This window comes from Vigna unguiculata, chromosome 5 (assembly GCF_037176805.1).
Source record: "Vigna unguiculata cultivar grain cowpea cultivar isolate G323 ecotype 2 chromosome 5, ASM3717680v1, whole genome shotgun sequence".
Taxonomy (NCBI): Eukaryota; Viridiplantae; Streptophyta; class Magnoliopsida; order Fabales; family Fabaceae; genus Vigna; species Vigna unguiculata.
The window spans coordinates 55514342-55540573 of NC_140796.1; the positions used below are offsets into that span (position 1 = coordinate 55514342).

The 26232-nt window shown below is 34.2% G+C and overlaps 5 protein-coding genes across 9 annotated transcripts; 3 read left to right on the forward strand and 2 right to left on the reverse strand.

Annotated features, from left to right (window-relative positions):
- Positions 1 to 1742: 1742 nt before the first annotated feature.
- Positions 1743 to 6652, forward strand: LOC114183786 (uncharacterized). 2 transcript variants are annotated; one of them, XM_028070918.2, is made up of 5 exons: positions 1743 to 1913; positions 2567 to 3946; positions 4934 to 5008; positions 5105 to 5629; positions 6258 to 6652. In XM_028070918.2, the coding sequence occupies exons 2-5, from the start codon at positions 2602 to 2604 to the stop codon at positions 6467 to 6469; spliced, it is 2157 nt and encodes a 718-aa protein (XP_027926719.2). In that variant the 5' UTR covers positions 1743 to 1913; positions 2567 to 2601; the 3' UTR covers positions 6470 to 6652. The 2 variants fall into 2 exon arrangements, with proteins under 2 accessions (XP_027926719.2, XP_085529758.1); XM_085673632.1 differs by lacking the exon at positions 1743 to 1913 and adding an exon at positions 1998 to 2270.
- A 944-nt stretch (positions 6653 to 7596) lies between these two features.
- LOC114183885 (aspartyl protease family protein At5g10770-like) lies at positions 7597 to 9601 on the forward strand. Its single transcript, XM_028071052.2, has 2 exons — positions 7597 to 7832; positions 8123 to 9601. The coding sequence occupies exons 1-2, from the start codon at positions 7613 to 7615 to the stop codon at positions 9379 to 9381; spliced, it is 1479 nt and encodes a 492-aa protein (XP_027926853.2). The 5' UTR covers positions 7597 to 7612; the 3' UTR covers positions 9382 to 9601.
- Positions 9602 to 12000: 2399 nt separating this feature from the next.
- Positions 12001 to 15775, forward strand: LOC114185845 (AP2-like ethylene-responsive transcription factor At1g16060). 4 transcript variants are annotated; one of them, XM_028073782.2, is made up of 8 exons: positions 12002 to 12286; positions 12394 to 12470; positions 12609 to 12617; positions 12699 to 12787; positions 12885 to 12958; positions 13056 to 13106; positions 13729 to 13805; positions 15288 to 15775. In XM_028073782.2, the coding sequence occupies exons 1-8, from the start codon at positions 12153 to 12155 to the stop codon at positions 15695 to 15697; spliced, it is 921 nt and encodes a 306-aa protein (XP_027929583.1). In that variant the 5' UTR covers positions 12002 to 12152; the 3' UTR covers positions 15698 to 15775. The 4 variants fall into 4 exon arrangements, with proteins under 4 accessions (XP_085529761.1, XP_027929583.1, XP_085529759.1 ...); XM_028073781.2 differs by having other exon boundaries at positions 12003 to 12286; positions 12388 to 12470; XM_085673635.1 differs by having other exon boundaries at positions 12001 to 12286; positions 12394 to 12617.
- Positions 15776 to 16168: 393 nt separating this feature from the next.
- On the reverse strand, positions 16169 to 18857 carry TLP8 (tubby like protein 8). Its single transcript, XM_028071455.2, has 9 exons — positions 18121 to 18857; positions 17928 to 18042; positions 17605 to 17781; positions 17462 to 17517; positions 17278 to 17374; positions 17074 to 17163; positions 16909 to 17001; positions 16661 to 16728; positions 16169 to 16566 (listed from the first exon to the last, which is right to left on the reverse strand). Exons 1-9 carry the CDS (start codon positions 18462 to 18464, stop codon positions 16491 to 16493), a joined length of 1116 nt encoding a protein of 371 aa, XP_027927256.1. The 5' UTR covers positions 18465 to 18857; the 3' UTR covers positions 16169 to 16490.
- Positions 18858 to 19334: 477 nt separating this feature from the next.
- On the reverse strand, positions 19335 to 25929 carry EMB2761 (threonyl-tRNA synthetase, putative / threonine-tRNA ligase). The gene is made up of 8 exons (XM_028073199.2): positions 25568 to 25929; positions 25202 to 25348; positions 24938 to 25085; positions 22978 to 23231; positions 22524 to 22901; positions 21928 to 22236; positions 21013 to 21213; positions 19335 to 19777 (listed from the first exon to the last, which is right to left on the reverse strand). The coding sequence occupies exons 1-8, from the start codon at positions 25826 to 25828 to the stop codon at positions 19517 to 19519; spliced, it is 1959 nt and encodes a 652-aa protein (XP_027929000.1). The 5' UTR covers positions 25829 to 25929; the 3' UTR covers positions 19335 to 19516.
- Between the last annotated feature and the right edge of the window lie 303 nt (positions 25930 to 26232).

The window sequence follows — 26232 nt, forward strand, 5'->3', positions numbered from 1 at the left end:
TTGGTTTTGTTGTAACCTATCTAGTATTATTTTTTTGGGGATGACACCTGTCCAGTATCTAATGCATGAAATAGTTAGATTTTTCAAATGATTAATTTGGTTCAAAATTGTTTCTCATGCATCTTTGGTATAATGTGACCCATGAACTACTTCCATATAATATGTTTGTGAATTGTCATGTTGTGAGTGTGGTGAGTGTATATATAAGGTATGTCAGAGAAATTTGAAGAAGCACATCAACTTAAGGTGAGAAAGATGAAGACTCTCCATCTTCTCATACTTTCTCTCTTTCTTTTCCAGGTGTTGCTGTTTCCTTCTACTCCTCCACATGCACATGCTGCACCTCTGGGTATTATTAATTACTTAACAATTGAGAAACTATAAACTGAAAATAACGTAACATGGTAAGAAAATTAAGGTGGAAGAGAAGTTTTTTATTATGTTATTCATGGTATATATTTTCAGGTGAATCAACTGTGAAAGTGATGAATTTGTGGCCACCGAGACATCCACGACGGCACCCACCGCCACCACCAACTCCCGGTTATTCTCCTGAACCGGGTCCAGGAAAAACTAAAGGATCTCCTCCGACACTTTCTTCCATTGTTGTAGCAGCTCCTATCAACCCTTCCAATCCTTCTTCTGCATCAGCATGATCAATATTTACATATCTGTGTGTGTGTGAATCAATGTTTTATTCTGTGTAAATCATAAATAAAGACTTAAGTCTTTGCTATAATTAATATTTGGTGCGGATAAACCTACTGCAGAGATTATGATCTGGGTTGTATGCTCAGTCTTCTAAATTATCTTTGTGTATATGTATTAAGTATAATTGCTTGGAACTTTCTTGAAGTTCATGAGTGTTCATTAATTAAGTTTATATTTCTCTCGTCATATCCTCACATGTCTAGAAACTTAGATTCTTAATGGACTTCATGATTTAACTCTTAACCTCAAATTAACAAAAAACGAAAAATGATTAATCCATATATTCCAATTAATATATATATATATATATATATATATATATATATATATATATATATATATATATATATTTACACTTACCATTATTACAAAGTTTAATAAAACAATTAATTTACTTAAATATTATATTTTAAGTATATTTTTAATCCTAAATTATGAGCAAGTTGACATAAAAAGAAGTGAATTTGATTCAAAAAATTACATAATCAAGTTAAAATAATTAATTAAAGAATTAAAAAGTTGAGAAAACTGACAAAATTAATAAATTATCTCTCATCTTTTTATATTCTTTTAAATGAACCACTTTAGAATACCTTTTGTTTATTTATTTAAGAGATAAGTTTATTCTTGGTAATAAATATTATTTTGCAACGTTTACGTTTAAATTTATTTATTTTAAAGTTTGTGTGTGCTTTGAATTTTAAAAATCACTAAAATTTTAATTTTTTAATGTTGTAATATTATAATATTGTAAATATCTTAAAAATAATATTATTAATATTATTAGAATGATTTGATCAATATTTAATCATAAATTTGTTTTTAATTTAAAATAAATTTATTTATTAAATTCAAGTTATTATTTCTATAATGTATACTAATATAATTTTTTAGTATTGTAATATAATTTTTCTTATCATGATCATTACTATGTTGAATTTGTTCTATTATAGTAAAAAGATGGGAGTGCTAATATTAGTAATAGTTCAGATGAGACAATGGAGGAAGAAGTTTCGGCGTGAGGAATGAGAATTATTATGAAGTAGAGAGGAGGAAGAAACACGTGTGCAGATATTGGTAGACCCCACACCGAACCCTTTAAAATGTCTACCTCACTAGGGCGCCAAAACCCCCCAATTTCTCTTCTCTCACTCTCATCCCAACTTACCACCTTCACCGTAATTCCAGCACCCTCTTGGCTGGTATGTCTTTTCCCCAACCCTAACCCTAACATTCTATTCTTCTCTTCTCCATCTTTCGATCCTTCTCATGCTTTTATTCTCAACCCTTCACCACTTCCATTTCACTTTTTTTGTTTTTTTTTTTAATATATTTGTTCAAGATTTACGATTTTATCATTTTCGGAACTATATGTGCTCCGTTCTGATCCAATCGTTATTTTCTCACTTAGATTGACCTTTCTCATCATGCTCATTATCAATCAATTAGTGATTTTGAATTAGGGAGGAACGACTTTATACATGTATAAATGGGGGGATGGGAAGCTACACCTACCCGATATCAGCAGATTTTTCTTGCACTGATATTTTCTAGCTCAAGTATACATCTTTCAAGTTCTTTGTAGTGCTTAGTATCTCTGCTTGCTTCTTGCTGTTTTCCTTTTTATTTCAATATTGGGGAGAGCATGAATTGACATTTTCCTTGTGTATGCTGTGCTAATTTCAATAGTTTTGTTCATGATCAAAGGAATCCGAGATTTGTCTTTCCTTATTTTGTCAATAACTTAGCATGCTTTGTATAATCACTACTATCTATTATATGATTGTTATCCTCAACTTGTTTGAGTTTAATTAACTGGGTTTACTTGTTCTCTTTCTTACTTTCATGGTGGCAGAACTATCCTTACTAGACTATTGAAAGGACGAGAAAATGCCCTTTTCTTCTGCCTCCATGGCAGAACTCAGTGAAGAACTCAGATTCAGTTTAGTGAACACGGTGCCTGCTAACCATGATAGTAATCCTAGTGATCGTCAATGTAATGATACAACCACCCCTCTGCCCGTGGATTCACCATCTCCTTTTCCCCACTGGAATTTGAATGAAACATCTCAGTTTATTAGCAATGAACCAGCTGGAGGAACATCAATGATTGATTCCTCTCAGTTTAGAAGTTGTCAGAATTTTCAGAGGGACCACAATTACTCACACAGCGCAGAAGAACACAGTTCCTCTCAGTTTGGAAGTTATCAGAATCTCCAGAAGGACCATAATTACTCACACAGGGCAGAAGAGCATAATTTTGTTCCATGCAGACCAAATTCTTGTTACCCATGTCCAGAAGGATACACAGGTTGGCCATATCAATATGATAGGCATAACAATCTAACAATCCCTGCTAATTTGAGGAATGCTGCCTTCAATCTAAATAACTTTGAGAAGCCTGATAGTGGTGCGATGTATGTGACCCCAGGTTATCGTTTGACCAGCAGGCCACAAATGTTCACCCCTAGGGGAAGAACAATGAGTGGTAATATTGATCAGCATTCACTAGATACGAATTTGGGAATGACATTGTGTAGTTCAAATCAAGGTGGTGCAGAACCATTGCTTGCAATTGGAAAACGTGATGAAAGATTTATGACCATTAGTTCTGGAAGTAATATCAATGAGTTCACATCAGGAACTGAGATGCCAAATCTCAATTCGACTGGTCATTCTGAGAGGGCATTTCTTCCTCCAATCAGTACTTATCACAATCAACAGGGTAGCAGAGGCTCCTTAAATTCTGGTTTAGACACAAATGTTGCTTTTTCTGGTTTTCAGAATGAAAGACAAATCATATCTGATTTAGCTCCTGCAAGCAATCATGAAGCTCTTTTTGATTCTAGACCTGGTTTATGTCTTGGACCTTCATATGCTTTTCAAAGGCCAGCCTCCAATGATCAAAACATTTATTTAGGACAGGTCAGCAGGGATTTAGGTCTTGGAGGTGTGAAAGACATAAGTATGGAATTTACAGACATCGGTCGCAATGTTGGCCCTGAAAGATGCATGGATCTAAATTCATTGCCAATTGTTGCCAGTCAAACTGTGCCTTTTGAAAGTGGACAGAACAATGTGAATGGGCAGCTACTTCCCTCTTCAAGCAAAATGATAACTGATAAGTTGTCCACTGAGCTGTTACATAAAAATAATGATAAGTTCTCGTCACAGGTTTTCTCTACTCCTTCGTTAGCCATGGCCCCTAGAAGCACCAGAGGGCAGGATCTTACAAGTATGTGTTCTACTGCTTGATTCCTTATTTTCTGCTCATAAACTTTGTTATACCTCAATGAAATCTCCTTAAATTTGTCATCATTCTTAATAAGCATAAACCTATTTGATCATCTTTAGCAGTTTTTGTTAAAACATAATGGAATTTAGTCTTTTGCACCTTTGCTTTTATTATTATTAGTTCACATAAAATCCATTTCAAATGTAGCAGGTATTTTTTGTAACGGTCTTAAAGTGTTATTTTTTAAGCTACTTTCTCTTTCCTTTTCTTTTTTTTTTTTAAAGTTTTGGGCTCTTGATCTTTCATGTTCCAGTAGACCACATTCTTCTTTTTATTATCTTGTTCCAGGTATTTCAATAGATAAATTATTTGAAACCGATTTGCAGTGAATAAACACTTCACCCAGATCTTTTGGATTTAGAATTGTTTTCTGTATCTATTGATATCTGAATTATCTTTTTATACTTGTGAAAGGACCAAATCTTTTACATAAATAAAAGTAAAATAAACAGGATTATTAACTTGTGAAAGGACCACATCTGCAATTTCTCAGGTGGTACCTCTTGCTGTTTCTTGCCTACTCGTTTCTTTGTTGTGCTTGAAATAATTCAAATGGATAGTTATGAAGTACCTCAAATTGAACAATCCTTTAAACACATTCTGCAACTTACATTTTCAAGTTATTAATTTAGTATTGTTCATTATTGTTGAAAGATCTTCATTTAACTGTATTACTTGCTTATTTAAGGAATAGCTTTCGGATTTTTACAGACCTTTTTACTTGGTTTAATCATGGTGCTTCTTTCCATGTAATGTGGCATAACCAAGTATCAACAAGAGCCCTGATCATTTGTAATGTAGGATTATTTCAAATGTTAGCATTTCATTTGATGCATATAGACAGACATTGCATGTCTGTAGATTTTAGAAAATTGCAGATGGAGTGAATGGTCTATTGCTATTTATTTATCAAGATTCATTTTGTAGGTGATCATGGCCAATCTCAGGCAGGTGGTTCTGTTCATCAATCAAACTCTCGTCTTCAACCACAATCTACTTCTGGTGATTACCTTCTTAAACGACATATCATTATATCCATTCACTATTTGGATATTTCTTTATTTTTATACAATGGAAGCAATAAACTAGCTTTTTCAGATCTAGGAATACAAACTGGAAGTGGAAATATGACTGCTCAAGTTTCAAGGTCATCTCTAAAGAGAGCTGCTTCCCAACCGCTGTCATCCACTGTCCAGAGTCAACACAGGAAGACAATGCCAACTCAGTTCGTACATCCATCAATTCCAACAAGGACCAGATTGGCTCCATCAGTCCCAATTACATCACGAGCAATTTCTCCCTTGGCCCAACCAGCCCAATCTATCACGCCCCAAGCTACTCAGTCTGTTGTTCCTCCATTGTTCCCAACAACTTGGACTAAATCTGCTCTACCACCGCCAAACAAAACCCGGGCAATTCCTCCTAGAATGCATGCAGCTCCTTTCCCCCCACCTAATTACAGGAGAGTCTCATCTTTCCATCATCCCTCATCCTATACATCACCTCGTACAAACGTATCTAATCAGCATCAACTGTTAGCTCAGGCTTTGGCTCGCAAGCGTTTTAAGGCTTCAATTATACCAGCTGTTCCTAGAATTGCTTCCAATCACATCAAATTTAAAGGTATCTCTTGGAGCTTCTTTATTTCTTCTTGCGTATTTAACAAATTCCTTGTGTCCTCCGTGATTTCTTTCATGTGTTTTTTCTTCACAGTATATTTAGGTTCATTTGCATTTAATAGGCATTGAAAATATGTTCATTATTCTGATGAGGAGAGCATGATTATTATATTTATTTTCGAGTGAGATAGCTCAATTAAAAAAATGCTTTTCACGAATTATTCCTATCGTAATTTCTTTCCCTAAAAAGAATCCCAGGAGAATCACTTTGCCTGTAGGGTTGCTTAAATTGAGTATATTCATAGAGGTATGGCCTGAATATCCTCCACCCACCCACACACACACAACCTTAATTCATGAGGCCTGATACTCATTCCTTGTTCCTTAAAGTCCATTATACTTTATTTGGTAATAACGTCAATCATAGATAGGCTGTCGTGGGCAAAATCTCTGCCTTTCCTTTAAAATCTGGTCTATCAATATATGAAGTGCTTCTACCTCCTTTGAAAAGCTCATCATTTATCTATGAATATCAATTTAACAGTGAAAGAATTAGCAAATTTGTGGAGATGGATTTTGTTGAGTATTATGTTCGTAGAATGTGCTAATGTGTTAACTTTCTTCTGGTTCAGATCAAACGCCAGAACCAATTGGTTATAAGTGCCTTTTGTGCAAGAGGGATCTCTCCTACGAACCAGAAGGGCCTATTTCCCTTCCACCTGCTTCGCCTTCTGTTGCTGTCCTATCATGTGGCCACACCTTTCATGAGTATTGTTTGGAGCGAATAACCCCTTGCGACCAATCCAAAGACCCTCCATGTATTCCTTGTGCCCTTGGCGAGTAGTGAATTTAGTCATACATTATTATCTCAAAAGGTTCAGTGGTAACTAGAAAGAAAACAGATTTTGTAGTAGGGAAAGGTATAGTAAGGTTATATTTATTTATGTATGAATATCATAGTCATGTCCCAGCATCTGTTCAGGTTATTAATTATATTTATATTTTAGATTGATGCAAATTATACGTAGTTACATAATTATCAGTAGACATTTGCGATTTTGAGTTTTTAAGCACAGTTGGTAAAGTACAAGCCAATGACATGGCAGTGTATTTTTTTTTGTTAATTTTATAGCATGGTGGTATTAGTAATTTTACTTGAATAATTTTAAAAAAAATTCAAATGATAAAAAAAATTATTATTGAAAAAGATATTCATTATGGAAAAATTATTTAAAAAATGACTTCATATATTTTTATTTAGAACTATGAAATTGTTTAATAAAAGATTGATTTCTATTTTAAAATTTGTATCTTGACCGGCTCATTTAGATTTGATTTTTAGAAATATCAAATTTATTTGCATTAATATATCATAGTAAATCAATTCAAATTGTACTAAAAAATTATTTTGAATATAAGTTTATATTTTAAAGCTTCATTTTTAAATAATTTTATTTAAAATTAAAAAATATATATAAAAAATTCACGTGGAACTCGGGGTTAGAGAACTTAGGTTTCAAACCACTTGTACTAATAACTTTTTTATATTGATTTTAAGATTTGAAGCAGGTTTAAAGTGAACGAATATATATATAAACAGAACAAACTAATCTCGTACAAATGTAGGAAACCTCAGTTTTCTTGAATGAAAATTAAAAATCGAAACCTTTGAAGCAGATACTTGTTCATAAGATGATCCAAAAGAAAATTCAAACATGTACATAACTTTACCAGCTACCAACAAAATACCCTCGAGTTTTGTATCTCATACATGTCAAGCTTATTGATCTGAGTGTGTGCCAGACTCAGGAATAGCATATAAAAATACATTTTTTTCACGTCCGTGAAGACACCAACAAAACTAGCACAGAACACTACTTGTTTTGTTTTCTCAATACGTGCACGTGAAACCTCAATAATTTGTCATGCAACACAAGTGGGGTCTCAAACCCTCAAAGCCAGAGGTTCTTCTTTTGTTCTCTTCTCAATGCAATCTCATTTACATCACTGTCACTGTTCCTCTTCATCTTCCCTTCTCTTGCATTGCATCACAATGGCGGAGTCAACATACCTCCTCCTCTTCCTTCTTTCTCTTTTCCTCATCATGCCAAATGGCGCTCACTCTTACGACAACAACACCTTTTACCTGCAAAAGTCGCAGAAAAAACACCAAAATCGTGCCCCGGGGTGCCTCCTTCCCCAATCAAGTGAGTTTTGTAGTAAAAACCAACCTACTACACCAACCCTACTTTCATATCTCTTTACTTTTATCAGAACTTTCTTTTTATTGTTAAGAATCTGAAATCCCCTGAAAGAAATTATTCATCTGTGTTTGTCCTTCAATGTCAAAGTCATTAAGCATAGATTAATAAAATCCTGTCCATGTTGTATATGTTACGTTTTCTAGACTGCATTACAATGTCTTGTGTTCTTTAAATTACAACCTTTTTGGTTCTCAACTCACAGATAAAACTCTTTATATAATCTGAATTCTCAGGGAGGGAAAAAGGTGCTATTATACTGGAAATGAAGGACAGGGGTGAGTGGTCAGGGGAAAAAGATAACTGGCATGAGAAACAGTTGGCGCTGGATGTTCTCCACGTTCGTTCAATTCAAAATCATATTAGAAAAACGACCTCTAGACATATTGAAGATTCCTCGGAAACCCAAGTTCCATTAATTTCTGGCGTAAAATTCCAGACTCTAAACTACATTGTGAGTGTGGGATTAGGAAGCCAGAACATGACCATGATAGTTGACACTGGAAGCGACTTAACATGGGTCCAATGCGAGCCTTGCCTGTCATGTTACAATCAGAAAGGACCTTTGTTCAAATCTTCTAATTCCACTTCCTTTCAATCAATTCTGTGTAATTCAACAACCTGCCAGTCTCTTCAATCGGGCACAGGAAATTCAGGAGCATGTGACAGTAATCCGTCAAGTTGTGACTATGTGGTTAACTATGGTGATGGATCATACACCAGAGGTGAACTGGGGGTTGAGAAGCTGAGTTTTGGAGGTATTTCAGTGAGTAATTTTGTGTTTGGTTGTGGAAGAAACAACAAAGGTCTATTTGGAGGAGCCTCAGGTATAATGGGGTTGGGAAGAAGTGAACTTTCAATGATCTCCCAAACAAATGCTACATTTGGAGGAGTTTTTTCTTACTGCTTACCTTCAATTCGAAATGGAGCTTCTGGGTCATTGGTTATGGGTAATCAGAGTGAAGTTTTCAAAAATGTTACTCCAATTGCCTACACTAGGATGGTTCCCAATCTACAGTTATCGACCTTTTACATACTGAATCTCACTGGCATAGATGTTGGAGGCGTGGCTCTGCAAAATTTAAGTTTTGGCAATGGTGGAGTGATACTTGATTCCGGGACAGTGATCTCAAGACTGGCTCCATCCGTGTACAATGCTGTGAAAGCAAAGTTCTTGGAAGAGTTTTCTGGTTTCCCTTCAGCACCAGGGTTTTCGATTTTGGATACCTGCTTTAATCTCACTGGGTATGAGGAGGTTAACATACCTACCATCAGCATGCATTTTGAGGGCAATGCTGAGCTGAATGTGGATGCAACTGGCATATTCTATCTGGTTAAAGAAGATGCTTCGAGGGTGTGTTTGGCACTTGCTAGTGTTTCAGATGAGTATGAAATGGGAATCATTGGAAACTATCAGCAGAGGAATCAAAGGGTCATTTACGATGCCAAACTCTCTAAGGTGGGATTTGCTGCAGAAGCTTGCAGCTTCACTTGAATGCATATATACTGTCATATACTGTAATTCTTCTTCATGCAACAACATCTTCCACTTACATGATGATATAAATTAATTTCCCTTTTTCAAGATAAGAGTCTCTCTCTCCATTGGATTGTAAATTGACTCCTGTTAAGCTTCTAAAATGTATGATGTTGTAGTTTGAGTTGGAATAATAGAGGGAACTGAGACTGCATAATTAGTATCAGTTCATGATGAACCTTGTTGCAGATAAGCTACTGCATTCACCAACTTCTGTCATTCTAATGCTTCGATAAAGGTTCAACTTCCTAAATCACCGTAATTAATATAAGTGAGAGAGTATTGATAAAAAAAGTTAGGTTAAATTATTCATTTGGTCCCAATTTTCGTATGTAAATTTGAATTTGGTCCCTCAATTTTTAAAAGTGTTAACTAGGTCCTTAATTTTGATAATTTGTTTCAATGAAGCCCCTTCCGTTAAAATGGCAGAAACGACGTTAAGAGCACAGTGACGTGGAGATGTAGATGGATCTGAACAATGAAGTGGCACATTAAATGTGGTACACATGGAAATTTGAATGCTGTAATAAATAAATAATTTCGAAAAAAAAAATGGTGTGCATTTAATATGTAATAAAACAGAATCAGCGTCGGCGTCTGTGTTAACCAGCATATTGGGGATTATTCTAGGGTTTGCATTCGTGGCCGAAATTGGAGGAAGGAAGGGTTGTGAAAATTAACGAAGTTGAGGTGGAACTGGTGGAGTATGATTCTTTAAGAGTGCTCAAAGCTGAAGAGGTTGAGATCTTGCAGTTCAAAAAAAACTATAATCAGATTGATGAATCTGGTAGGAACGAGGATATCGGTGAAAAAAACAAGGACTTGTTGGAGGATGAGGATGATTGGGAGGAAATAGAAAGAACTGATTTGGAGAGGAGTTTTGGTGCTGCTGTTGGATCCTGATTTCTTTAAATACACTTCTAATGATGATGAGTACACTTTGTTATATAACTGTGGTACGTCTAGTGTGAATATTGGAGGAGCAATAACATTTAATTGTCCCGTAGATGGTGGTATTCCTGCATTTTTTGTGCTGAGTACTGAAGTGGTTAATTTAAATAGTTTGGGGATGCAAGAATAGCATCAATGTTTCTGGAACGTGGGATCAAACAAGAAATTCATCCACTCTTGTTTAGGCAGGTTGAGTTTCACACTCTGCGGCAAACCCTAGAATAATCCCCAATTTGCTGGCAAACCCTAGCATATTTTTTTTTTCAAAATTATTTATTTATTACAGCATTCAAATTTCTATGTGTACCACATTTAACGTGCCACTTCATTGTTCAGTTCCGTCTAACATCTCCATGTCACTGTGCTCTTAACACCGTTTCTGCCATTTTAACGGAAGGGGCTTCATTGAAACAAATTATCAAAATTAGAGATCTAGTTAACACTTTTAATAATTGAGGGACCAAATTCAAATTTACATACGAAAATTGGGACCAAATGAATAATTTAACCAAAAAGTATAAAGAAAACTATTAGTGTAAGGGTAGTTTCGAGAAAAGAACAATATAAATTTATAATAAATTTGTTAAATTACTTTTCACTATATGAAGAACGAAATATTTAGTTTTAGAAATTTAGATTTCATTAGTGGTATCTTTCTCCGAATATTAGGAAAAATATTATACATACTGGTAAATTTAATAATATCAATAAAATTCACTAAATTTTTATTAAGTTGAATTAATTGTCAACTTCCTAGGCGTGGAGGGAATAGAAAGATGTAAAGTGGAATTTTTTATATATCAAATTCGAGTTTTACATGTAAAAATAATTATTTGAAAGAAAAATTATTGATGGATATTTTGTGTTTATAATACAATCCAGAGAAATTATTAAATAAAAACGTAAGATTATTGTTATGCACAAATTGTTCAATGCGAGTTTAGTTGAAAGCTATCCCCGTCTTTGACTACTAACAATATAATACCATATGTCAGCTATATATATATATATATATATATATATATATATATATATATATATATATATATATATATATTTGTTTTTTTTTTTCTCTTCCTTTCTAAGAGATTAAGCAATTGATGGATAAACATTAAAAGCTCCCTTTTTCTTTTTGAGACACCTTCTATCCTCATACACCTTGATCCAGAAAATAAACTGCTTTATCTCAAAAACATCCTTATCCCACAACGAATTAACGATTGTATTTGGTATTTATTGCAGTTCCTCCTCATCCCATAATTCATGCCATATTTTTATATCAATACCATCCAACCAACTTTGTTTCTACCCATCATCTCAATCTTATCCTTCATTATTAATTCTTTGACTCTCACTCTTTTAACTTTTCCTCCCAATCCCTTCATATTACATCATTACCATTTTTACATTTTTATTTCATGAATCATAAGAAATTATTATTTAAAGTTTTGGTTTAAAAATATAATGAAAGAGAAAGATGGTATATTTGAATGGAGTTACTTTACAGCCTAAAGACGGCGACGTAATAAAAACAATGTTTTTGATTTGTGGCCGGCCCGTTATTATATTTTTGAAATTATTATTGTTATTATTAAATAACGATAAATGTGGTAATGATAATAAACATTCACTCACTGACTCACTCACTCACCCCTCAACTTCCAACTGTTTTTTATGGCAGCATCGCATCTTCCGTTCCGTTCCTTGAAAAAAGAGAGAAAGTTGTTTCACATTTGATGACAAAGTTGTTTCCTTCGTAAACCTCTTCGCGACCTTCAATGGCTGCCAAAACCTCACACAAAACCCTCAGCGTCGACGCTCCCATGCTCAAGAACAAGAAGAAGCGCCCACGCAAAACCCTTCCAAGAGACACTCCCTTGCCACGAACCTCTCCTTACAGGGGTGTTACCAGGTCAATTCATTCATCTCCTTCCTTCTTTAATTTTATCGATTCAAAGAAGATGAAAAATCAATGTACAATGTATTCATAGTTATCGATTCATTCATTCATAGGCATAGATGGACAGGTCGATATGAGGCTCATCTCTGGGATAAGACTTCATGGAATCAATCGCAGAACAAGAAAGGAAGACAAGGTTCTTCAAAATCTTTCTCCATTCCTATCTCTCTCTCTATATATATATATATATATCAATTTCTTCTCTCATTCCTCGTTTTCATCTTCTCGGTTCACGGTGGATCCATGGCGGTCGAAATTGAACTTGCAACTGCAGTATATCTGGGTACGTATAATACATGATTTATACCACGGTGATGAAGTAGTGATTGGAAAAATGAATGAGTGCGTGATTTGTTTGTTACAGGGGCATACGACGATGAAGATGCTGCGGCACGTGCTTATGATTTGGCAGCATTGAAGTATTGGGGTTCGGAAACCGTCCTCAATTTCCCTGTAAATCTTTTCATCTTCCACTCAATAATAATCCTTCAGACCAACTTTCGTTGCTTCATTAATACTTATATTAATTATCATAGCATTCTACGTTTAGCTATCAAATTATGAAGAGCAGCTTAAGGAGATGGAGGATCAATCTAAAGAAGAGTATATCGGATCCTTAAGAAGGTTTTTCTTCTTTTTTTTTTTCCCCTTAATACTAATTTGTGTTTACTCTTATGCCATGTGGTGTTTGTTCCACGATGAGTTAATCTTTAATTTGCAGAAAAAGTAGCGGTTTCTCTCGGGGAGTCTCAAAATTCAGAGGCGTGGCAAGGTATGAGTACACTCTAAGAAGATCCACTGCAAATTAATTTTGAATTTGCGTCTATCCTATTTGCAACTTAATTAACAAGAGATGTTTGATTTACTTGTTTTTAGAAAAGTAAAAGGATTTGGAGACACATTAAATTTTTGTGGGTCATGTTGTGTTGAATAAAAGAAGTTCTGGGTGCAATGAAGGACCCAATATTCTGCAACGCATTATCTGTAGGATAGGTCATTGGTGTGGATATGTGTAGCTTCTTTCATCCCTCTGTCGTTCTTTCCATCCACAAGTTCGGTTCTTAATAATGAACATTAATGGAGTAAGTTACTCGTTGAGGGTAATGGATCACACAGGGGCCATTTTGATTAAACATTCCTGTTTAAAAATATGTGTAACTTTCTGATGTTCTTTAGGATAATTAATCGTAGATATTAATGACATCAATAATTAAATAACAGTATTTAATTTAATTTTTTTCTGGGATAGGTTAGGTGAGTCTGTGTTTATTTTAAAGCAAAGCATTCAATATATTTAAGAAAAATAGAAAAGATGTGATGGAAATATTTAAATTATCTTGAATAAGTTGAAAATTAGTCTGAAATGTTGTGATCTTGTTGTCTCCAATGTATAGACACCACCACAATGGAAGATGGGAAGCACGAATTGGCAGAGTCTTCGGCAATAAATATCTATACCTTGGAACTTACGGTAATTTTCCTTGCATTTATACACTGTTATCATTAAGGTTCTCTTCCTTCTTTTAGGGTAAATTCAGTTGTTTAACAAGTTTAATTTTTCTTAGATTCTGTTCGCTAATCAAACAAACAGTGATAAAGAAATCGATAAACTAAAATATATTAATAATTACTATTTATTAATGCAAATCAAAATTCTAAACCACATGCATATATTTTATTAGAATTTCTTGCCTTATACCAGTTTGGCATTGCTAGTATTGTGCATAATAAATTGCTCCAAGTAAATGGTTTTTAGTTTTTCGTCACGAGTTGACAAAATTGGACTCTTTTAGTTTTTGCTTCGAATAAAATAAGACAAATGGTATTTTTGTAATTATAGTGTTCAATTTTTATAGAGAACGTATGCATGCATAGTACTCAACAACTAGTTTTTTTAAGATAAAATATTCTATCTCCATCCCAAAATAATTGTAATTTAATTTTTTTTTCACGTGAATAGAAAAAAAAAGTTTTATATTAAAATAATGATAATATTTATTAAACAAATTAAGAACAAAAATCAATACTATTTGATCGAAAATATTCTAAGGGATGATTCTGTTTATGAAAATGATTGAAATAATTAATAATAACAACGAGGTACGTACAAATACTAAAAGTTAAAAGATTATCTAAAATACAAAATCAATTCTAAAATACATTTACTTCTATAATTTGATACAAATTATTAATAATATTTTTATGCTGATAGTTTGTTTTATTTAATTTTAAATGAATGAAAGCACTACTTTTACTACTAAAAAATACATGTTTCTTGTCAATTTTATTTTAATGTTTTTTTAAAAAAATACTTACAAATTTTGTTATGAAAAATAATTTACAAAAAATTACAAGTATTATATTTGTAAAATATTTTGCATAAAATAATTTTCATAAAAAATATTTAAAAATTTTATGATTTTTAGGATATAGTTATCTAAAAAAAATATTTTTTATTAAAACACTTAGAAAAAATAATAAAAAATTATAAATTCTTTTAACAAATTTATATAAGAAAAATTTCATAAAATATGAAATTTTTTTAAATTGTTACTAAATTATAAGTGTTTCAAATTATTACTAAATATTTTTTTAAACATTTTAATGATAATGTATTTTCCTAAACATGCATGGAACAAAGAAGACAATCTTAAATAAGGATACAAATGTACACATGAACAAATTATTTAAATCCATCTGACAGGGCTTTATCCAATTTGGGACCCAACAAGTCAAATCAACAATAGAATATAGTTAGTTAAGAAGTAGATCACCAAACTCAACTGGTCATTAAGGCTATTTAAATTTTTTTTTCGAACATTTTCAAGGGCTGCTAAGTACTACTTATAGAACAAACAAATAAATCACTAAATATTAACCGCAATAAATAAATAATTTTTAATTAAATAATCTGAATGTTTAATCTATACGTTTAATGTTTCATGAAATGCAGGTACAGAAGAAGAAGCAGCAGTGGCGTACGATATGGCGGCAATAGAATACCGTGGACTTAATGCTGTTACCAACTTTGACCTCAGTCGTTATATGAAATGCCTACGTCCAAAAGACCAATCTCAACCTCTAATTCAAGCCCAACATCACGGCCCAAGCCCAACCACACCATCTGGATCTGAATCTCAAAATGCCACCGCAGCATTGGGCCCTCCACCGCCGTCGCCGCCACCTTCTTCACCCTCCACCTCAAATCCTCCTCCTCCTGCTCCTCGCACATTCCCCGAAGATATTCAAACTTTCTTTGAAACTCAAGATTCAGCTGGAATCTACACAGACACTGAAGACATTATATTTGGCGACTTGACCTCCATTGCTTCACCAATTTTTCATTGTGATCTTAATGCTTAATTATTAATTTCAATAACGATTTCCATTGGTTCCTTTGCTTACATAAAATTGAACATATATTCATTCTTTAACTTAAAACTCTCACCTTCCTCCTCCTTCCTATTTTTTATCCCTTTCTTCTTCTGTCCATTCTTATTAATTATGGTTAAACTAAATTAAGATTTTCAAATTCTATTATGTCTAAGTAAGGTGCCCCTTTTTCTTCTTCTTGTACAAACCACCTTCCATATTGTTGAAAAAATGAATTACAAAGACATTATAAATAATGTAATTCTTTCTTTTTTTGTCACAGAACAATATTTATTACTATTAAAAGACTTTCGTTATTAAATAAGCTTCACAGAGCATGTTAATAGATCCATACGAAATTAGTTCAACTTAACCATTGATTTTGAACTCATGCAACTGCTTGGTTTGGATCATACGTGAAACAAAGTTAGCCAAGTTCAGACACAGAGAAGAGAACAAACATCAGAGACAAAATGGATTTTCGGCATTAGATTAGATAAATCATAAATGCTTCAGAGAGACAAGGTTAGGCATGTTCAGAACACTTGAAAGTGGGACTATAACGATTTATAAATTGGAATCTTTTGTTTGAAGATTTGGTGACTTGGTATCTTTGTCTTCCGAGTTGAGTTGAATCTTGGAGACACCAATTACAACAAATCCGGCAAAATCTTCAATTTCCTTGGGAAAACGACACCATCTGACACTGTCTATATTAACTACTTGTGTTTTGTTTGCCTAGGTGTTCAGAGATTGAACCAAGTTTGGTAACAGAAATTCCCCATTACACTGTGCAACAGAGCTTTGCATCCATGGAAGCTAAACACATGCAAAACGCCTGGTAACCTGTCAAAGGGTACCTGCAGAGGAAAATGCAATTGCTGTCAAAACCAATTCCAAAAATTTGGTTATTATAACAAAATGTTTTTGAGCTATGTATTGCTTTAGTGATACCTGTAGTCCATGACGAATTTTGATTTTCCTGCCCTCCCCAGCTGCAGTATCGTCTGATTCCCATTCTCCTGATCGCAGTGAAGACAAGTGAGATAGCTAAAGCAGACAAGACAACCATGGTGGACTAAAAATGTGCAACATACATATGCAGTACAAAAGTGATTTAGGGACAAAACACACTATGCCCAGCATTTAGTTTTAATTATATGATTCACCACAAACAGAAGGTCCAAATATTCTTAACATACCTCTAAAGTTAGCTGGAAATTTTTAACCGATCTTTGGATTTTGAGTCCTGCTTTTCCTTTATCTCTGAAGTCAAGCTCGTATTGCTTTGAAATCTGAAAACCCATTGAAAAATTTAAGCAAATCCAGATGCATGTGCCTGATTGTAGATACAGAGAAACTCCTACCTTGTTGTAATGTGGAGCCTTTGAGAACAGTTGATGGACTTTGTCCACCTTTCCCTCCCAATTCATTGGCAATCCCTTTATATGTTGTACCTGTACCAAAATAACCCCATCTTTACAAAAATTGGAACTTGAATATTCAAACCTAATTTAACTGTAAATAATAGGATTTAGATGTGAATCCAAGATGGAACATTCATAGTTAACCTGGTTTGTGTTCTTCAGTGGCATGCATTGATGCTTGGGTACATACGCTCTCATGCTTCTGTGACTTCCTGTACACGTTGTTATGGTGGGTATATAGCTGCATGAACATCAAATGTTGAACTTAGCCAGAGGATAATGAGAGTTGGTGGGAGCACAGAGAAAGATGAGAAAGATTCTGACTTACGTCACAACAGCAAGAGGTGGCTTTGGTTGTTTACCACGGGAATTATGACGATACCCCTAACATTCAAACAGAAGATGATGGTTGAAGTTAACACAAATTCTGCAAACATAGACGGATAAATTAAAAGAAGAAAAAAATGGAACCTGATCCCAGATGTAGTATTTTGAGCCGATGAGGTTAGCTGTTACTGTGCCAAGAAAAGTATCATCAGAATGGGAGAGTAATCCTTTTACATTCTGAGCCACGGCGAAGTAAGACTTCCCATTCCGCCGTTTGTGGTGGGCCACGGCCAGTTTCCTGTTCTGCCGCCCCTGGCCTTCCTATATAATACAACGTTGATGATGGTGTTGCCCAAGTGAGAAGCAGGAACTAAAAAATGCAATGCAATGACCATACAGAACAATATACTAATTCATTAACCTAAAGAAATGATTATAAGCAGAAGAGTTGAATTGAGTTGAATTACATTGGTATAAAGAGAGAAGAAAGTGCCCCCTGATAGTCCAGGTGGCGTTGGCTCCTTCAGAATAAAACATGTGCACCTTCCAACATCTAAGGGCAAGGGTCTACAGATCAAGGACCTGGACATTGTTGAAACCAGTTAAGTAAGGTGAAGAAGATGAAGTGGAAAATGAAAAGAAAAGAAGAGAGAGAGAGACTTGTTGGGCAGTGTGGACCAGGATGAAGCAGGAGCGGACTCGGAATCAGAGTAGTCCCAAATGTTGAGGGAGGATTGAAAGTGGTTCATCTGCATGCAGAATTCAAGCGAGGTGGGCTTCAAGATTCTGTCAGTGGAGAGAGACCTGAAAGGCTTGGGCTTGTTGACATTGACATTGAAATCTTGGTTTTCTTTGTCGGGGTGTTCATCTTCAAATTCAAACTGAGATTTTCTGACACAGTCGGTGCTGGAGCTTCGGCAGTGGCTGGGCTGGTTCAGAGGATTGAAGTAGAGAGAACTGTAAGTGCGTGTGGTTGAGACCGACAACGCATTCGTCTTCTTCATCGCTCACTGGAATTGTTGTTGGACAGATTAATTTAGGAAACAAGCAAAACAACCATGGCAATCTTCGAACACAACACTGGGACTATGTAACAGGTACGCATGATGATGAATTGGGTAAAGACTAGATTTTTATTGCAATTTACTCTCTGCCCGTGGGTCCCTCCGCCATGTTTGAATTTCAAAAAATCAAGCTTTGGGCAACGCACTACTACTCTTTCTTTCCCCATTTTTTATTTTCCTAGCCCACTCACCATCTAACGGTTACTATTCTCCTATTCAAACTTTCATAATTTTCTTTTCTGTATGTGCAGAACAACTAAAAAACAAATTCAAACTCCCACCCACTCTTGTGTGTGAGCGTGGCTCCAAAAATAAAATGTTCAAACACTTCGCAAAAAAGAGTATTTTGTTTTAGGTTAATTTATAATTTTGTTTTTTTTTTAATTTTAAATTTAGGATTCTTGATTTTATAAATTCTTCATTTCCTTTTGTTTTTATTTTACATAATATATTGTCTAATTGAACTGTATGATTAAATTTTCTTATATGTTATCATTAAAATTTATTTAATTAAATAAACTATAAAAAAATGTATATCGTAAACATTTGATCAAAAATTATATTTTTTTAACTAAAGATAATTTATTTAATGATTTTTTATTTTAAAATATATAGTGATTCAATTTTTGGAATTTCCGACAAGAATAATTAAATGTAAAATTTATACCAATTGAAGACTACTAATTTTTATATCTAATTTATTGAAATTTGTACTAATTCTTTGTTAGATTCCTTTAACTGGCTGGCTAAAACAACTTATAAGCAGGTATAAATTGTATTCAAAAGTAGACAAAAAAACTAAGTCCAAGGTTACAAGTAAAAGTGATCTGAAAAGGATGCAATAAATGTAAATGTGTTGTATCAAAACTAAAATTCCCTAGTCGAAAAGTCAGAGCCTTTTGTTCTTCAATGTAAAATGGTCCTGATGATTAAGTAATTATATAATGATACAACATATTTAAGAGAACCATCTTTTACCTATTAAAATAACCTCATAATGATCTAGGGTTTTCTGATGCCAACCTTATTCTATCAATAAAGTCATCAACAGACATAGTCCCAAGCTCCCCACCAAACCTAGATCTAACTGTGACCGTTTCTGTTTCAACTTCCTTTGAGCCCACAACAGCCATCAAAGGAATTTTCTGCTTCTCTGCATTTCTTATGAGTTTAGGTAGGCGCTCTCCATGGCAAACTTCAACTCTTATGCCATACATTTTCAGTTTGTTGGCTACACCTTTGCTATACTCAAGCTGCATGAGAAGATATAATATAGAAAAACATTCCCCATTAATTCACTTATCATTGATAGCCCCATAAACACACTTCAGTATCTATAAACGACAGTGAAAATAGTTGTAAATTAACTAACAAATGCGTCTCATTTTAAATCTGATGGGAACAAAATATTGATAGGAGAGAAATACTAGACTCTAGAAAAACTCAAACAGCACAATCCATACATACACACATCGACAACTGACTTGCAATAAACAAAAAACAATTACAAAGAAAATGCAAAAAAGAATTGTTTTGTATCTTAAAATAGTACATAGTAATTTAGGAACCTATTTTTGTAGTTCTCCCATCAATAACACACTTCTCTAACTAGTACTTTAAAGCCCTTTGATCAGTCTTTATTTACTTCTTGTTAGATGTAAGTGTTTAAGTCCATCTCTTTGTATTTTCCTATTCATAAATACATAACTTTATGTGCCAATTGTCTTCCTACAAATTCGATCTCTACCTCAAATTGTAATTTAAAATTAGGCATCACTAACTATGGTAATTTCTTCCTTACTACCATAACCTTGTTTGGATGAAACATTTCAATAATACTAAAAAATTGAAATGCATTGTATTTGATTGCTCTTCTTGAATAGGTCTGCTGGACGTTTAGAAAAAATGCCGTAAATTACAATGACACCCCCTACTTTTTTCACCATTACAATGGCCTCCCTTATCAGGGTGTAACTTATTAGGGTGTAACTGTAATGTTTTAAAAAAATTAAAGTGGTCAATGTAGCTCGAGAAAGCCTTAGGAGGTCTTAGTACATAAATTACTTAAATTTTACTTGACCTACTACATAGAAAATAAAGAATTATTTTATTGATAACAATCACACAAACTGCACTCTCATCACCTCTATTTGTAACAACCAAACTCTCTAAAATAAGGAAACAAAAATAGGCTGAAATGAATAGGAAAATACTCAATATTCTTCTCTTAATTATTATGCACATATCGAAGATATTTTTGTCCTAATAATCTTCTATTTACAAAACTCACTCTCAAGTTGGTAAATCAATATCGATAATTCCCAACCTGTCTACAAAATCCTGAAATCTAAGAAAGCTTCTAAATGAAAATGTATTAAAAGATAAAGAAGATACATGCTAATAATGCATATAATGTATATACTCCAATAAAATATGATCAGTATGTAGAATCAACCAAAGATTTCTTAGTAATCAAACTTTGTGTTACCTGGGCATCAGTAACAGGTAAAACTCGAGCTTGTATTGGAGAAAGCCATAATGGAAAATCACCGGCATAATGCTCAATGAGAACACCAAAGAATCTTTCCAATGATCCAAGCACTGCTCTATGGATCATGATAGGCCTCCTTTTCTCAGTATTTGAGTCAACATATGTGATGTCAAAACGCTGTGGTAGGTTGAAATCAACCTGTTTCAAGTTAAAATGAATTTTAAGTCAAGCCAAGAGGGAAATAGTTCCCTGCAAATTGATCCATTCGAGACAAGGTAACCAATATTCAAGCAATAAACCAAAGAGCCATAAGTTTGCAACCCTTGATGAGTTGAGATATTTAAGGGAAAGGATATAACCCATGCAGGTATGTGAATAGTTTATTGTATACCTGCAACTTCCCCACCTCATGGAAAATTCTTTGGGTTTAAAAGCATGGAAAATGCAGAGACCAAATGTACCTAGTTTAAATGGGCGGGGAAGTACAGAATATTCCTGACCAAATGGTTACATAAACTCTAACATATGGCCCCATTTGGATAGACAACTAATTTTGATAACTAAGTAAATAATTATGGTATAACTATAATTGCAACAGTAATCACCAAAACTGTTTCTAGCTTTTATTATAACAGCTTATTTTCATACGCCAGAACCCAAAAATAGTTTATATGGGTTTTCTAAGCTTTCATAAGCTCATCAAGAACTAGTAAATAAAAACTGAAAATAAGACTTCCCAAAACAGGAAATGTCATCTATTTAAGACAAAATCTCCTAAAACCTTAAGCTATTAGGCAAAGGCAACTATGATACGATCCTATTCTTCAAGTTCTTCTTGTATGGAATTTAAGGATAGTTCTCTATCAAACTATGTTCCTTTTATAGTGAAAAATTTATGAAGTCAAGAATTGCCTGTATGGTTGAGCACTGCCACTTCCGACCAAGAGCATCCTCAATCTTGATATCAATCTTTGGCCCGTAAAAGGCGCCTCCTCCATCATCAATTTGATAACTCCAACCTTTATCATCCAAAGCATCTTCCAAAGCAGTGGTAGCTTTCTCCCATATATCATCATCTCCCACAGCCTTTTCAGGCCTTGTAGATAAATTTACTTCATACTTGTCAAAACCAAACTGCAACAATATTTCTTCAGTAAGATCTAGGACTCCCCTGATCTCATCTTTAATCTGGTCATCTAAGCAAAATATATGTGCGTCATCCTGTAGAAAAGGAAATTGAAGTCAAACAAAATCCAATATATCAACATGCAATGTGCGAAAAACAAATTAGAAATCGAAGGTAACAATTTCTTGAATATTTCAGAGGAAAATAAAAAAGGGTGGCCTAGTCCTTTGCCCAATTGTCACTCTTCAGGACAGTTCAAATGTGTGCAACCACACCAATGAACCAAGGCTGACAGTCTACAATGTAGATGTTGACGTCAAGAACAAATTTTATGCAGAACTGGATCAAAATAATTTTAGTAGTTAACATGACAATAACAAACCTGTGTGAAACCTCTGACACGGAAAAGGCCATGTAAACTTCCAGACAGTTCATATCTATAAACAGTTCCCAATTCTGCCACCCTAATAGGAAAATCACGATAGGAATGAAGTTTGCTTTTGTACACCAAAATATGATAAGGACAATTCATAGGTCGGAGCTGATAAAGCTCATCTTCAATGTCCATCTGATCATACATATTCTCTTTGTAGAAGTCTAAATGACCACTGATCTTCCAAAGATCAGCTTTTGCCACATGTGGTGTGTACAGCAGATCATAGCCACACTTCAAGTGAATTTTTTTCCAGAAATCTTCAATTATGTGTCTGACAATAGCTCCCTTCGGGTGCCAGAAAACTAAACCTCCACCAGCATCATCCTGCACGAATATAGTAAAGTAAGTGAAATAGGAATAATAAAAGGAAACCTGAACACAGCAGCACCATTTCTTGTACCTGTATAGAAAACAAATCAAGATCTTGCCCTATGCGCCTGTGATCTCGACGCTTAGCTTCCTCTTTGAAATTAAGGTAAGCTTTTAACTGCTCTTCATTCTCCCATGCAGTACCATATATCCTTTGAAGCATTGGTTTTCTTTCATCTCCTCTCCAGTATGCTCCAGCAATAGACTCAAGTTCAACTGCTTTCTTATTGATATTTCCAGTAGAATCAACATGAGGTCCAGCACAAAGGTCCCACCATTCGTTGCCTATAAGAGAAAAAGAGTATATGATGAAACAGAAAATAGGCAGATGATACACCCGAGGCAAAAACTTCTTTTTTAATGCAATATGAAACCTGCAGCACTCTGAGCACATCCTTGCCTCGTCATTGTTATTCTACTTTACACTTCCATCTTCACAGTTGCAATATCAAACACATTACACTGTCCATTTTCATTCTGCTGAAGCATGTTAATTGATCATGTTAAAGATGCAGAAGAAGTTCAGTGCTCTATATACTTAGGCTAAGTGTTCATGTAGTTTTGAGAAAGCTAAATAATATAACTCTCTTATTGATTAAGGGTAAACAGAAATATTACACTATTACCAACTTTATGCAAATAACAACATGAAACATATTCTTGACATATTAAAATATGGGTATTTCATAAAATGCAGTGGCAGGATCAAGCAGAGAATCAAAGTATTGTGTTATGGCTCAAACTACTAGTGACACCAGTGTGGGTGATGATGAGATTGGTAATGGCTACAGGAGTAATAAGTCTACACAAATTTTGTTGTACACATAATGAGACAGGTTCTCACTTCATATCCATCTCAGCAAGGACATAATTCTACCTGCTATAATAAATAAATAAGGAGTTGATTCTATATAATAAAAAATATCTAGATTATATATGTACAAGAGGATATTTCTCCCACCTGCAACAACACACTAATATATGACCAAGATAATACTAATACTTTCTCTCTTGTGACCAAAATGACATATATTCGACTTCTCTTTTCCATTGTAGTTACTCTCCACTGAACTTTGTTTCAAGTTGACATCAAAAATACATTTCTGCATGGTCATCTAAATTATCTACATGGAGCAACCTCCTAGATTTGTTGATTAGGGGGTGTCATTTAATGTGTATTACGCAGGTCCTAATATGGCATCAAGCAATCACGCCATGCATGGTTTGGGTATTTTCGAACTATCACCAACCAATTTGGAATGGTACGAAGTCATGTTGATCATTCTCTCTAAGGATGCATCTATCTCATTATACATGTGTACAACATTGTTATCACAGGTAGTGATAAGGAGGACATTGTACAACTAAAACAATGTATTGCTATAAAGTTATAAATAAAAGATTTTGGATACCGAAGGTATTTCCTAGGTATAGAAGTGATACAATCCAAGGATGGTTTGGACATATCTCAGATAATATGCTCTCAACATATTGGAAGATGCAGGGATGATAAATGCTAAGCCTATGGACACACTAATGGATCCAAGTGTCAAACTTGTACTTAACCACGGGGAATCATGTTTTGATCCTGGAAGATACAAAAGGTTAGTTAGTAAGCTAAAGTACCTCAATATGACTAGTTATGACATTGCCATTGTAGTGAACATAGTAAGTCAAAAACATATATTATTTATTGTATCGATTCTTTTTTCTCAATATGAATAAACCATTTGTGTTTAATCAAAAACATACAGTTTCAACTCAATGTTTCTCTCTTCCTTAGAGTTTAACACTACCGGCCATATGTGATGTATGGATCTTTTAGCATATTCTTTTCAATAAGGGTAGATTACATCACACACACAAAGTCTACTTATAATGAAGTTATCCTGTCCGTCCACACACCAATTCTTATCTATGTTTTCACTCGAATGTGTAGCATCAACATGCATAGAGGGAATCGAAAAAACAGAAAAGAGCAAGAACAGTACCAATATGATATATGGTGATGGTATCGTCCTTAATGCTTTCCAAAATCTCCAACTTGTACGGTTCATTCAATGCCGATATTCTTCTATGAGCTTCGTCTCTTGAGACTTCTTCTCTCAGAAGAGGTAAATTTCTTCCAATAATCCGATCCTACATATGACAAACATTTGCGTTCCCCTTCAGCAGTTCTGTGCAGAGTTGCAAAGCATGAAAAGAAAAATGCAAGAATTCAAAACATAAAGATTTAATGGACTGACTCTGCCTACCATTTCTTTCTTGATTCTCTTCAAATCTTTATCGGTCAAAGGCTCCATATCGAAGTCGTAATAAAACCCATTTTCTATCCAAGGCCCAATCGTCACTTTTGCATCAGGGTATAGCTTTTGAACAGCCATTGCCATCACATGCGCAGACTGTAAAGGAAAGTTAACAACCAACATATCATCTCCATGATAGTAGGAGCACAACTATAACTATAATTTAAAAAAATTCTAGATATTCCTCTGATATTATTTTGTTATAATAAGTTTGTTGCATATGAAATTGTCTATATAGGCTGCAGCTTGTTGAATAATAACTTAAAAATATATACAAAAAAGACCCGGTAACCACAGAATTGGCTTTCCAATTACCGTGTGGCGGATTCTGAGAAGCCTCTCGGATGATTCGTTAGAAGGCAGAAGAAGCTGATTGGGGTTAGGGTTGGGATTGGGGTTGACCGAAACCGTAGGGTCAGTGGCGACGGCGAGTGTGGTTCTGGTGGCGATTGATGGGCATTTTAGCTTTGTGGTGGAAGAAAGAAAGGAAGCAAAGTGAAAACCAAAACGACATCGTGCTCTGAGGGGAGCGATAGAAGATGGTGAATACGTTGTTGCTACCGCTAAGCTACCCATTTTCAGTGAACTGAAGAGCAGAGGAAACGATGATGAAACTACCTCGCGTAGCGTCACCTCCTCATACTTAATCCAAATTCTGTCCACAGAATAATTTTGGGAACTGATAGGCTCACAAAAATAACTAAATTTAATATTTTATACCGGTCTCCGTAGTTTTTTTTTTCAAATTTATTTATTTAAATAAACTAAAAATAAAAGATGAATATAATAAACATTTAATCAAAAATATAATTTTTTTAACAACTAAAATTACAACAAGTACGATCAGAATTACAAACAAAAATTAAAAGAACTAAAATCGAAAGTTAGATACACCATTTTATAGATTTGACAACACTTATATGTTAATATCTCAAAAACCACATCGTTGTGTAACTTTAGGCGACGTGTTAGAACATGAT

What these genes read in the sequence shown, in the direction of transcription:
- LOC114183786 (XM_028070918.2), top strand. Translation starts at nt 2,602, where the DNA reads ATGCCCTTTTCTTCTGCCTCCATGGCAGAACTCAGTGAAGAACTCAGA. An exon ending in TCAACCACAATCTACTTCTG is followed by an intron (nt 5,009 to 5,104) that starts GTGATTACCTTC and finishes TAGCTTTTTCAG; the next exon opens with ATCTAGGAATACAAACTGGA. An exon ending in CAATCACATCAAATTTAAAG is followed by an intron (nt 5,630 to 6,257) that starts GTATCTCTTGGA and finishes CTTCTGGTTCAG; the next exon opens with ATCAAACGCCAGAACCAATT.
- LOC114183885 (XM_028071052.2), top strand. Translation starts at nt 7,613, where the DNA reads ATGCAATCTCATTTACATCACTGTCACTGTTCCTCTTCATCTTCCCTT. An exon ending in GTGCCTCCTTCCCCAATCAA is followed by an intron (nt 7,833 to 8,122) that starts GTGAGTTTTGTA and finishes CTGAATTCTCAG; the next exon opens with GGAGGGAAAAAGGTGCTATT.
- LOC114185845 (XM_085673633.1), top strand. Translation starts at nt 12,153, where the DNA reads ATGGCTGCCAAAACCTCACACAAAACCCTCAGCGTCGACGCTCCCATG. An exon ending in TGCAACTGCAGTATATCTGG is followed by an intron (nt 12,618 to 12,698) that starts GTACGTATAATA and finishes TGTTTGTTACAG; the next exon opens with GGGCATACGACGATGAAGAT. An exon ending in TCTATACCTTGGAACTTACG is followed by an intron (nt 13,806 to 15,287) that starts GTAATTTTCCTT and finishes CATGAAATGCAG; the next exon opens with GTACAGAAGAAGAAGCAGCA.
- TLP8 (XM_028071455.2), bottom strand. Translation starts at nt 18,464, where the DNA reads ATGAAGAAGACGAATGCGTTGTCGGTCTCAACCACACGCACTTACAGT. An exon ending in TCTTCTCTCTTTATACCAAT is followed by an intron (nt 17,782 to 17,927) that starts GTAATTCAACTC and finishes TGTATTATATAG; the next exon opens with GAAGGCCAGGGGCGGCAGAA. An exon ending in CACTGAAGAACACAAACCAG is followed by an intron (nt 17,164 to 17,277) that starts GTTAACTATGAA and finishes ATTTTGGTACAG; the next exon opens with GTACAACATATAAAGGGATT.
- EMB2761 (XM_028073199.2), bottom strand. Translation starts at nt 25,828, where the DNA reads ATGGGTAGCTTAGCGGTAGCAACAACGTATTCACCATCTTCTATCGCT. An exon ending in TTCTCAGAATCCGCCACACG is followed by an intron (nt 25,349 to 25,567) that starts GTAATTGGAAAG and finishes TTTCCTTTACAG; the next exon opens with TCTGCGCATGTGATGGCAAT. An exon ending in GTGTCAGAGGTTTCACACAG is followed by an intron (nt 22,237 to 22,523) that starts GTTTGTTATTGT and finishes CCTTTTCTACAG; the next exon opens with GATGACGCACATATATTTTG.